This window comes from Ceratotherium simum, chromosome 15, assembly GCF_057802395.1.
Source record: "Ceratotherium simum simum isolate JZ-2026a chromosome 15, ASM5780239v1, whole genome shotgun sequence".
NCBI lineage: Eukaryota > Metazoa > Chordata > Mammalia > Perissodactyla > Rhinocerotidae > Ceratotherium > Ceratotherium simum.
In genome coordinates this window covers 63,487,045-63,500,071 of record NC_141914.1, presented here as the reverse complement: position 1 = coordinate 63,500,071, position 13,027 = coordinate 63,487,045, and the positions used below count along the sequence as shown (strand labels likewise).

The 13,027-nt window shown below is 34.7% G+C and overlaps 1 protein-coding gene across 2 annotated transcripts in view; it reads left to right on the top strand.

Moving 5' to 3' along the window:
- The window catches only part of KPNA4 (karyopherin subunit alpha 4), a 58,888-nt gene extending 47,565 nt beyond the window's left edge, over positions 1 to 11,323 (top strand). For both annotated transcript variants that reach the window (XM_004441699.3, XM_087440139.1), the window contains 4 exons: positions 3,331 to 3,402; positions 4,888 to 5,050; positions 7,443 to 7,537; positions 9,301 to 11,323. In XM_004441699.3, coding sequence (XP_004441756.1) covers positions 3,331 to 3,402; positions 4,888 to 5,050; positions 7,443 to 7,537; positions 9,301 to 9,399 — 429 coding nt within the window. In that variant the 3' untranslated portion in view covers positions 9,400 to 11,323. The remainder of the gene's footprint in view (positions 1 to 3,330; positions 3,403 to 4,887; positions 5,051 to 7,442; positions 7,538 to 9,300) is intronic.
- The last annotated feature ends 1,704 nt before the right edge of the window (positions 11,324 to 13,027 follow it).

Genomic DNA, 13,027 nt, shown 5'->3' with positions numbered 1-13,027 from the left:
TCTAAGCACTTTACGTATATTACCTCATTTAATATTGTAACTCTGTGAGGTTAAGAATTATCCTCATTTGACGGATGAAGAAACTATGGTGTAAACAAATAAATTGCCCAAGATCAAAGAGCAAATAAGTATGCTCTTTAAACCTATGCCATATCATCTCTCATGCTTACATTAACCTTTGGGAAGGAGACGGTTTAAAATGTCACTATCAGTGCCTGCCCGGTGGCGCAAGCAGTTAAGTGCACGTGCTCTGCTGCGGCGGCGTGGGGTTCGCCGGTTTGGATCCCGGGCGCGCACCGACACACTGCTTGGTAAGCCATGCTGTGGCGGCGTCCCATATAAAGTGGAGGAAGATGGGCACGGATGTTAGCCCAGGGCCAGTCTTCCTCAGCAAAAAAGAGGAGGATTGAGCACAGGGCTGATCTCCTCTCACACACACACACACACACAAAAAGTCACTATCACAGCATGCGGTTTTTTTCGGAACGCTGATCTGTAATTAAAGAGAAGATACCTCCATCTTCTTTTCTTCCATGTTTCCTACAAACTGGTAATAGAGGCTAGTTTCCTATAAACTGGTAGATCAGGTTCAGTTTCTTAGGCAAGAATACTTAATCCACTGCTCTGTACTTCCTAATGATTCACATCAGGAGACACTGTTTGTTCTACATCTAGTGATATTAAGATTGATAAGTGAGCTCAGGTGTTATCAGCCTACTCCAGCTGATTATTATAAAGTTATCCATCAATCTTTCACCTAATGGTTTTTAGGCAGTCATTGATGGCTAAGAACCGCAAAATGATGACTTTCTAATTCTGTCATTCTTTATGTGTTAACCATGATTCTTCAATAAAGAGCTTCTTCTTATCAGTTATTGGTTTACTCTGAAATATATTTCACATAGGAGAAGCAAGATAAATGCCTGATTCTTGCTCATTATCACTCAGTTTTTAGAATGACATGGTTCCCTAATAACCTCAAAAGTCTCCTAGGGTGGAGTTTTTAGTGTCATTAGGAAATTATGGATTTTTATATATATATATATTTTTTTTTTTTTTTGGAAGTTTTAGTCCATTGTAGTTATTCTTTCTGACACTCAAGTTGTCCCTGACCAATGGGAACCTCTTAAATTTAGTGCCTGTGTCTTTTTTACATCACCCCAGTGGTTTTTTAGAGCTTCCTAACGTTGTGGATGTGACATGATTCCCAGGCTTGTCTTATATATTTTCTGACCTAGACCTGGAATTAACTATTCCTCCAGGGTGACTTGTTCCTTTTTGTAGCAAATGGTATTTAAGTATCATAGTGCATGTACTAAGGATAATCATTGCTACAAGGTTGTCATTGTTTCTAGGCCTGAGTGAATAAAACAGGTGATAATGGGTTTTTTTTTTTTAGAAAGTGAAAAATATATTGTATTTTCGTCAACTTGAGAATTTATAAGAAACAAATCATGAATGAAAGGAAGCTATCGGATATTACTGGGTGTTTAAGATAATAGTGTTGTTACTTTCACTTCTTTGATTTTATAGTTTCTTCTCTTTTCTCTTATGCTGGAAATCTTCCTAAAAACATGAACATAATTGTTTGCCTTGTATATTGAGATATATAATATAAAACCTATCAAAATAACAAGACCACCTTGCCACTAACAACATAACTACTCCATTTTCGAGATTTCCTTGAGGATTTTTTTGTCTTTAGGATACATTTTGTGAAGGATGTACTTAAAAATAGTGTCACTTGAAATAATTCTTGTATAATTCCTGTATGTATAGTTGAGCCACCAACTTGATATACAGTTAGGTTATTTGTTTTTTGTTTTTTATTTTGGGAAATTACTTTAGTTTTTATTTTAGTTTTTTAATTTTGCTTTTGGTTATATAAAGTATTTATGTGGTTTCCAAGTAAAAAATATGTGCCTTGTTTTCAGAGTACATACACAAAGGTGTAACTTCCATTTCTGTCCATTCCTCTCTGTTCACTCCCTTCCTTTACAGCTAATCATTTTTATTAATGTTTGGTTTATTCATCCATGTTTCTTCTTTAAATATAAGCAGATGCCTGTGTGTGTGTGTGTGTGTGTGTGTGTGTGTGTGTGTGTGTGTATATATATATGCCTATTCCCACCCTTTCTTACACAAAAGGTAGCCTACTATATATTCTTCTTGCATTACTTTTCAAATATATATATATCCTGGAGATAACTCCCATAGCACTATGTAGAGAGCCTCCTTATTCCCTTTTTTGTCCTTATTCCTTTTGTGGCTACATAGAACTCACTGTATGGACGTACTGTAATGTATTCAATCAATTTATTATTTTATGATATTTGAAATGTTTCTAGTGTTTTGCTGCTAAATAGTATTTTAGGAATAGTTTGTAAATTTTTTCCATGTTTTCACTAGGTTATACTTGGGATTACTGGATCTATCGATAGGCATATCTGTAAATTTTGCTATATAAATGCCCATCTCCCTCTGTAAGGGTTGTATCATTTTGCACTCCTACCAGCCTCAGTGACAGATATTTTCATTTTATCAATCTGATAAGTAAGAATAGATATCCCACTACGGTTTTAATTTTCATTCCTCTTATATATGTTTTTTCTTAATACATCATAAGCATTTTTCCAGGTTGCTAGTCATCTTAATATTTAATAGCTGGTTATTATTTCATTCAGTAGATTTACTGCAATTAGTCAGTTATTCCCCTGTTGTTGAGAATTTTAGCTACTTTTACTTTTTGACTATTATGTGCTAAGTCAAAATGTAGAAAGATACATAATATTACTTTGTTTTAAATTATTTTCTTGGTAAATTCTCGAAGGTGAGATTACTAAATTATATATGACTTTTTAAGTGATTTTTAAATATATTTTTTCAATTTGTATTTGAAAAGCAATATATGAGGGTAAATGTCTTTATCATAGTCTCATTAATGGTGGGCATTATCATTTTTAAAACTATGTGTTTAAAAAGATTCTTTATTTTAGCTTTGTCAAATTTGTCACTTTGATTAAAGTGAAATTGTACATTTTCCCATATTTTTCTTGACTAATTTTATTTTATCATTGACTTCATTTAATCTGATATTATTGAATAGTAATATCAAGTCAGTTTGTTGCTAAGAGAGTTCACAAAAAGGATTCACCATTTGTTTAGGGTAAATTGGGTTCAAAGGCTTATCTTAATAAGTAAAGATTGCGTATGCATATAGAAAGGCTAGAAGAAAACCTGGGGAAATAAGCAGTTGAAAACTCATTTCAGAAAACTTTTTTTCCAATTTACCCTATGTTGCAATTTCTATTCTTTGCTTTGCTTTTACAGGGGGATTTTGGCACTCAGAAAGAAGCTGCTTGGGCCATAAGTAATTTAACAATTAGTGGAAGGAAAGATCAAGTAAGTTCAGCTCTTATTTATTTCTCAAAACTGGTAAAACAACAGTACGGATAATTCTAAGGTTTAGATTTCAGTAAATCATAATTTAAAATAATAACAAGAGGGGCTGGCCCAGTGGTGTAGTGGTTAAGTTCGTGCACTCTGCTTCGGCGGGCCGGGTTCTCGGGTTCAGGTCCCGGGCGCAGACCTATGCCACTCATCAAGCCATGCTGTGGTGGTGTCTCACATACAAAATAGAGGAAAGATTGGCACAGATGTTAGCTCAGGGACGATCTTCCTCAAGCAAAAAGAGGAAGATTGGCAATGGATGTTAGCTCAGAGCCATTCTTCTTCACCAAAAAATAAAAATAAAAAATAGTAGCAAGATAACAGGCATTCTGTGATTTTTTTTTTCCCCCTCCATGAAAGTGTTACCTTGACTTCCTTTAGTGATATTTCATAGATGAGAAGTGTTCTCTTTCCAACTTCTTGACCTACAAGAATTTTCTAATCCATAGTAGTAAGAGCAAAGCACATAGAGTCCAGATTGTTTTTTTGTTTTTTAACAGTAGTAAGAATAAAACAGGATTTTTTAGGTTAATAGGGCAGAATGAAACTGCCTCACAGATTCTCCTAACAAATGAACAACAGCAACAAAAAGAAAGCAAAACAACAACAACAATTTACCAGCAGCAAACCAAACGAGAAACTAAACTCAACCAAAAGGCTGAGACTAGGACCTTGGGTGAGAAATGTGAGGTGCCTAGGACATAAAATTTGAAGAGGCACTCACTCTCAAAGTTGTGCGGATGACAAAGCTTGTTACCATTGTGCCAACTGGCAAAAGAAAATGAGTTTTAAAGGTCCCAGATATGTTTCAGAAATAGGTGAAAAGGATGGATTTGGAGCTGATAAATAATAAACTGATAATTGTCAGAAATAAGCTGTAGACTGGTGGCAAGCAATGAATCCACTTAAATATGAGTACAGAGCAGAGTATAGATACAATGCGTGGAAATAACTAACAAAATTTAAAAGTGATAGAAAAATATTATGAAAATAGTATAGAACCAATTGAGTAGTGAATTGAGAGCTGGCCAGGTATATGAGAGTGCTAAATGTCACAGCAAAGAATCAATGGATGCTCTCACGTTAAACAATCGTAGTTTTAAAAAAATATCATCCAGCCTCTTAACTGATATTGTAATTTCTTAATCTTAAAGGAGAAAGGATCTTTGAAGGAACTACTCCCTATGGTAGAGAAACGTTTTATATGAAGTTAGGTGCTTCCTTCATTTTCACTTTAGTTTTTTTTCCTACGTTCAAGAAAAATAAACTTACTACATTAAAAAGAAAAGGAGGTTAGATTAATGTAGTCTAACATGTTAGAGATGAAATCATGTTTCCATACTCAAAATTTTAAGTCAGAATTATTCCAGTGAGATCATATGGTACACAAATGAAGTTCACTTATGTCTGTTCTATCATGGTGTTTTTATTCTTCAGGTGGCCTACCTAATCCAACAAAATGTTATCCCACCTTTTTGCAACTTGCTGACAGTAAAAGATGCACAAGTTGTGCAAGTAGTACTCGATGGACTAAGTAATATATTAAAAATGGCTGAAGATGAGGCAGAAACCATAGCCAGTCTTATAGAAGAATGTGGAGGTGAGAAGCTATTATTCCACATTTTAATGTTCTTTTTGTAACTACTTTTATTTTCTGACTAATAAGACACTTCTGTATTTTTCTGTCATAGATAATCAAGTAACAGAATAAAGTAAATACTACATTCTATATGTATAAGTCCTGCTCAGCTTCTTGCATAATGCTTAAGTAACTGAACTGCTACCATATATTGAACAGGCACTGTGCTAAGGTACTGGGAAGACAGTAGTAAACAAGAGACAGTTCTTGCCCTCAAGTCTAGTCATAGAGATAAATATGAACTGATTTAATGTGCTAATTACCCTAATAGAATTATACAACAAAAAGAAATACGTAATCCATCCTGGAAGAAGCAGGAAGTGACACCTGAGCTGGATTTTGAGAGATGAATAAGGATTAATAAAGTAAAAAGGGATGAAATGTGTTCCAGGCAGAGATAACACCATGAGCAAAGCCTGAGGTGAGAAATAGCATTCAGCAAATTATAAGTAGTTCAGTGTTGCTGAATCAAAGTGTGGGGTAGAAACTGCCGAAAGATGAAGCTAGAGACACACAGCCAACAACCAGGCCCCTGCGGTCTTACCAGCTTTGTAGCACAGCAGGTACTGTATTCTGTAGGGCAGTGGTTCCCAAATCTGGCTTTGTACCAGAGCCACCCGCAATGTAAACAACACATCTTAGCTTTTAACTCTCAGGATGAACATGTAGACAGAATATGGAAATCTCAGATGTGGCTGTGGAACCAAATGTAAATGTTACCAACCTGGATAAGCCTAAAAGGAAAGGTATTTCTGACAGCAGTTGAGAAGTAAATGGAGAGGTAACTATAAGAGTAGGAGAACCTGTATGTTCAACTTTGTTAGTGGAGGATTTCAGAGGCTTGAAAATTAATGTAATAAGAAATAAGTATTTTTAAAGTTACTAAAGTGACAAATAGAACAACAGAAAAAACAATGCATAACTATTAAGTTCGGAACAGGAGATGGGGCATAGTATTAGGCAACTAATTAGGAAGTGAGTACCAGAAAAATTAAAAACAGGTGTAATTAAAAATTTTAGTACTGTTTTTTTCTTTTACCATGTAAATATATTTGTTATTAAAAATTAATTTTTATATACTAAAAATATAGGTCTTGATCATTGCCTACCTCACTGGACGTGCGGCCCAGAAATCAGTATCTTATAAGCTCCCCAATGGGTTCTGCCATAGGGTATGACAAGCCGTTAGAAGAATTTACCTAGGGGATTGATGTGTTTAGATGGAGCATGGATATCAGGAATGAGACTGTTGGAGACAGGGGCCAGGAAACCAGTTAGGAAAGTGTGTGGTGGTCGAGCCACAATAAATGAAGGCAGTGATAGTAGAGACAAAGGGTAGATGACAAGATTCAAGGAATGGATAGACTGAAGTTTTTGAGATTTGATTGTAAAGTACTGAGAGAAAGGCTTTCTCTCAGATTTGAAGCTGTTGTTGATTATCACCAAGTAAGAACACAGTAGAATGGACAGTGTGTAAATGAGGAAAGGCAAATAACAAATTGTGCTTGGGACAGTTTGAGTTTTAGGTACCTGTGAAAGGTCCTGGAGGAATTATCATGCAGGCATTTAAATTTTAAGCATCTGAAGCTCAGAAAAGAAATGAAGCCATAGATTTACAAGTCCTCAGGCTTTATGTAGTAGCTAAATTTTTTAATGGAAGAGCCCCATTAGGAGAATGTGTAGAGTGAGAAATGAGCCCAAAGGAACTTCTTCCATTTAAGGAATAGAGAGAGGAAGAAAGGGCAAGTTCACTTTATTTAAATAGAGGTCTTAAAATTAATTACTTCTGTAAAATAAAATGATCCAATTTGCATATAAACATGTTAAGGTTATATGCTCTGCCTATGATTTAATAAATTCATTAATGTTTACAGGGAAAATTCCCTTTTCGCCTGAAATACTGTGGTTGATCTTAATCATTTTCCGTTATATTTAACAGATGTCTTAACACTCATATTTATTAATCACCAGTATTTTAAATTTTTTTCATACATTCTCACTAGAAAAACTTGGCAGATGCTAGAAAGTAGAAGGAATCTGCTTTTAACTTTTAATAAGCAAAGAATTTTATGTTATTACTCCTTAGAAACAGTGGCTATATAGTATTCTGCTGAGTAGATAGATGTCCCGTTGCTTACATTTATATGCAATTAAACACTCAGTTTGTTAATTTTTTAAGATAAATATCCTATATCTTTGTGCATAAAATCTTTTTATTTTTAAGATTCACCTTTAGAATAGATTCCCAAAAGTTGTAGATTTGCAATCCAGAAGTGGTCCCAAGATTATTGTAACTCTTTTGTCACTACTTTTTAAATATTATCATTGTTTCACTTCATAAAATTTCTTGCAGGACTGGAGAAAATTGAACAACTTCAAAATCATGAAAATGAAGATATCTACAAATTGGCCTATGAGATCATTGATCAGTTCTTCTCTTCAGATGATGTATTTAATAATTTTTTAGTTTTCTTAGTTTTATGCATAAATATAAGCCTAGATGAAATAATATAGTAAGCTAGGACACAAATGTATGTATTTTTTTGGAATGCAATTAAAATAGGTATATGACAGTAATGTCACTTAGTTCAGAGACATAAATATTCCAAAATTTTAAAGGCCCTCGGGGAGTTAAAAAGTAGTATTAGCTCTGACGGCAAAAAAGATAAGGATTTTTTTTTGACGCTGGACAAGTCAATCTTCATTTTCACTTGATGTCTTTATGGTTTTCATATTTTATATTCTTAATAGCATAACATGTTTGTAACAAACCAGTAATACTAGTATATCCTATAATAAATCCTTTATGACAATTAATTAATCCATATTTGAATATGTTGTTTTTAGTTGGTGACCAAAAACAAATATGAAGATAGATAAAAGGAAGATAATAAATCATTAAGAAAGATAAGTTACTATATAACATAAGGTATAGTATACAAAAGTATCTTCAGATTGGCAGTAGATGGTAGTTGAAATTAGGGTATTAACTTATTTTTAATATTGTCTCTGTAGACAAGTTAAATCCAAAAGCAATTATTCCTTAGAAAATTATAATGACTAGATAGAGCCACCAGTGGATTTCTTGAATGATTTTCTCAACTTTTCAAAGAATAGGTCTTATACCATGAACTTTTTCCACATTATCAAAAAAGAATGGAATGTTATTAAACATTTTGCTAAGTGTATAGGGTTTGAACATTAACCTAACAAGGACAGTACTAGAGAAGAAAATTGTGGACTATTTACCTGATGATCAAGCTATTAGAATATAATACCAGTTAAATAAATCAGAAGTAAAATCTAAAAAGAGCATACTCTTTTAAGGCTAGCTTTTATCACGTCTTAAAGTTGGGTTTTTGGAAGTCCTAATTTTCACTTAGGTATACACAAAGCCTTATGATTTCTAATACCTAAATGTGCAGGTCTTTGTTACTCTCTTACATTGTGAAAAGAAAAATGCAGATAATGTGCATATTTATAGGAACTATAGTATAGGTTCATAATTTTGTGTATTTCGAAAAAGAACCTTTAGGGCCTGGCCCCACGGCCAAGTGGTTGAAGTTGCCCGTGCTCCGCTTCAGTGGCCCAGGTTCACAGGCTCGAATCCTGGGCACGGACCTACATCACTCACCAGCCATGCTGTGGCAGTGTCCCACATATAAAAAGTAGAGAAAGATTGGCACAGATGTTAGCTCAGGGCTAATCTTCCTCAGGAAAAAAAAAAAAACCTTTAGATATAAAGCATATAGAAGATTTTTTATCCATTATTAGCAGAGCTGTTATTTTACTCCTTTAAGCTCAAATGTCATTTGTCTTCAATTGCTGTTAAAAAATTAACCAAAGATTACACTTACTCTCCAAAAGTGGTGGCATTAATTTTTTTAATGTCATGAACTTTATCTATTTGCCAAGGTACAAGGGAAATAATAGTGAATACCCTCTCAGTTTGAGGTGTAGGACCATGTGCAATGTATTGCATCTATTACATACTTTTTGAAGATATTCATCTTGCATATTCTCTTAAGTTTCCTCTCATTTTGGCATCCCTTAAGAAAAAGCCTTTACAAAATGTTTCAGGTTTCTAAGGGAGTGGTTGGACAATGTTGGCACTCCTCATCTCTCTCATACTTTGTTTAGGGTGAATGGAAATATTACTGATGCTCTTTATGTATACTGAAAACTAATCATCACTTTCTGTTTTCCCTCAGATTGATGAAGATCCTAGCCTTGTTCCAGAGGCAATACAAGGTGGAACGTTTGGTTTCAATTCATCTGCCAATGTACCAACAGAAGGGTTCCAGTTTTAGAAAGATGTTGTGGAAGTTAGATACAATGCAGCACTGAGATAGATAGATATATATATATATATATATATATATATATATATACATATATATAAAAAGGTTTGATCCATCCAGCTTGGCTCATGGGATCTGCTGCTGCATTAAATCGGAATGAAAATGTGAAGATTTCATTTGGAATCACAGAAAATGCCCAAATGAGGTCAAGATGGCGAGTGGATGCGAGTGAGAATGAGTGGCAAAGTGTAATGAAAACTTTACATGAATGCTTATTTAGGTTGTTCAAAGTAAAAAGGGCTACAGGTCACAGATCTTCAGTGCCTGAGAAGGAACATTGACTTGCTCTATATCAATTGAGGAGAAAGTGCCGTACTGTCATCTTCAAGCCTTGTAAGCATAAAACAGAATAGGATGCCCATATAAGTCAAAGGAAGATGAGCCCAGGCCTTGCTGTGAAGCAGTGTGTGAATGGACAATGTTGAATGAGTGTCTGGCTCAGTGAGAGAGAGCCAGAGTCACCTTTCAACTCTAGGGCTCTTCGCTCATGAAGCAGACTCCTAGTCTTGGAGTGACTGTGTATGAGGTGTGGTTGTGATGCTGTATGTGAACGCATGCAAGCTTGATTTGCCTTCAGGGGCCGATAACAAACCTAGGGAATCATCAAAGTGAGATCATAAGTGTTAATGTACACTGGACATGAAAACAAAGACCGCTTTAGCAGCAGACATTGGTTTACTCTGCAGCCTGTGTTTTCTATTCTCCTCTTCCCTTTTCCCACCTCCTCTTTTCTTTTCTTTTTTTTTCTTTTTTTTTTTTTTTTCTCACTTAACCCAGTACTGGCTTTTTAGTTGCTTCTCAAGTCAGAAAACTTTTCAGGAAGGTTTCCCTGTGCATTTGCACCAGATGAATGTTTGATGCTATGATAAGCTTTCCATATCATCAAAACTAATTTGTGTAGAATTTTGCATGAAAAAAATCATAAATTTCCCTCAAAATAGACTGTGTTGCAATACACAAATTGCCATAATAGTATAAAACAGTAAAATGTGCTTTTAAAAAGCCATCCTTTTCATTTTCAGAGGTAACATAAAGATCTTTGCATGAGGTAAATCTACAGCATAGTTCATTTTTAGATTTTGTTGAGTCCTGTAAAGAAGAAGAAGAAAAAAGTTTCAGTTGTGGTAGAATACCGTGCTGTGTTTAAATGTTACTTGTTTTCAAACTTTGTTTTCTATGAAAATGATATGGAAACTTCTAAAATGGAATTTGGTGCATATGTACTGCTGAATAAAGACCGATAAAGAGATTTGAGTAGATGTACAAATCAAGTAATGGTTTGAACACCTTTAATAATATGCCTAATCTGTTCAATTGTTTTAGAATCTTTTTATCTTAGATGTAGGCAGCCATGAACAATCTATTTTGAGCCACTTTAGGGAGAAAACTTTGTATTTTTAAAACTTGCATAAAAGTTATGCAAGTGGTTTTTATAAATTGGAATAATGCCTCAGTTTTGAGGTTATGCACACTAAATTAAATGTGACATAAATTAATTTGTACAAAAAGAACTCTTTATAAGGTGGCTCATTGTAGGAAATCCTGTGCCTTCCCCTTTGAGCACAAGTGTTGCATGAACAACAGTTTGCTATAAAAAACATACCAGATTAGCCACCATTAGCATCTATATCTACTTTGTGTTTAAAAATCAGCTGGTAATTCTGAAACACTGTAGAATGGATAAAAATTATTTTGTGATCATAACTCTTTGTTGAACTAGAGTATTTTTGCAGCATTCCTTGTCATCAGAAACATGGTTAAAGTTTAAAACTAGAAGCAGCAGAAAACTAGCTTGTAAATTTATCCAAGTAGAGTGCAGGCTAGGCTGTCTTGGGGAAATAAACATTAAAACTTAAAGCAATGTTTTACATGGGGTGTGTGTGTGCTGTGTGGATTTATTTTATATTAATGTGAAGTTAGAGTATAATTCAATGACTTGTATTAGCTTATCTTTCTTAAGCTTTTGACCTAGAACCAACATAACAAAAGAAATTTCTTAAGTTCTATAATTTCACTGTAGACATATTAATATTCTAACCCAGTGAATTTGTTCAGGTGACGCCATCTGTGCTTCTGCTTTTTCCTGTCCAGACCAAGCTTTTGACCTTCCTTCACTCTTCCAGCAGAATGGACTGAGAAAGAAAGCTTGGCTGTATTTTAAGTATTACTGTAACTTCAACATATGTCTCTAAATCATAGATTGCACACAAAGCATGGTTTTACAGAAGGCTTAAGTTACCAGAAGGTGAAAATAACAATACTTTGCATAATTCATGTTTCTCAGTAGAAAAAAAAAATATGATTCAGAGTAAACCAGTGAGGCCAAATGATTATATGGAATAGTTCTTCTTATATACGTACTAGTTGTTGATGGTACTAACATCTCTGAGTATAAGGGCTCCCTGATGGTCTAAATATTTCATCTCTACCTATGCTTTCATACAGGACGTTGATTTTCTAATAGAATTCCAAGAAGAACTTTTCGAGGTTGGAAATTTGTTTCAGCACAGTAAACAGTTCACCAAAGTGAACTGATTTAGACACAGCTCTTTATTCTCCAGTGATCTAGGAAACTGATTTATTTTTAACATAGAACATTATTTGTGATGAGGGGAAAAGTGGAATAATAAGCTTTTAATAAGCTTAATGTTCTTGACTTTTCGTGCCTTAAACTGCCTTTCCTGGAGCATTGAGCCCTTCTCAAGTGCTATAAAAATAAGAATGGTATATTATAGGTGTGTGAGTAGCCGTAGTCTAAAATATATCTTTAAAGATAATTTTCCCTTTCTGATTTTCAAAGACTTCAGTAATTGTGTGTCATGATGGAATTAGTACTTTCCACGTTACCCTGAATCAAACCCACAGCATTCTTATAGTTGAAGCTATCAACTAATCATTAAAAATAAATCTGGAAGATTTTTTAACATTTAGTTTAGGCTTACCTCAGTGACTGCAGGTCATGGGTTTTTGGTTTCTTTACAGGTATAATTGCATTGTAAAATGACTGGTTTATTGTAACGTTAATGCAATTTGTGGGGCACCCTATTTGGATTCCCCATTGCCTCAGTTCTCTCAAGAAAAAAGAGAAATTAAGCTAAGCTTTGGCTTTAAAGAGAAATGGTGTGTCTTCTGTTGCTGTATAACAAATTATCACAAACTTATGGCTTAAAGCAACAACATACATTTATTATTTCACAGTTAGGAGTCCAGGTACAGCTTAGCCAGGTCCTGTGCTCGGGATCTCACAAGGCTGCACAAAGTGTCAGCCAGAGCCACAGCCTCATCTGCAGCTCAGGGCTCTCTTCATATGGCATATGGCAGAATCCACTTCTTTGCAGCTGTAGAACTCAGGCGGCTTGCTTCTTGAAGGCCTGCAGGAGAATCCCTTGATTTCAGAGAAGTCCCTAAGCCCTCTTTTAAAGGGCTCACGTGGCCTGATTAAGTCAGGCCCAGCCAGGATAATCTCCCTTTTGATTATCTCAAAGCCAAACTGATTAGTATCTTAATTACACCTGCAAAATCCCTTCCCTTTTGCCTTGTATGTAGCCTAATCACAGGGTGATATCCATCATGTTCA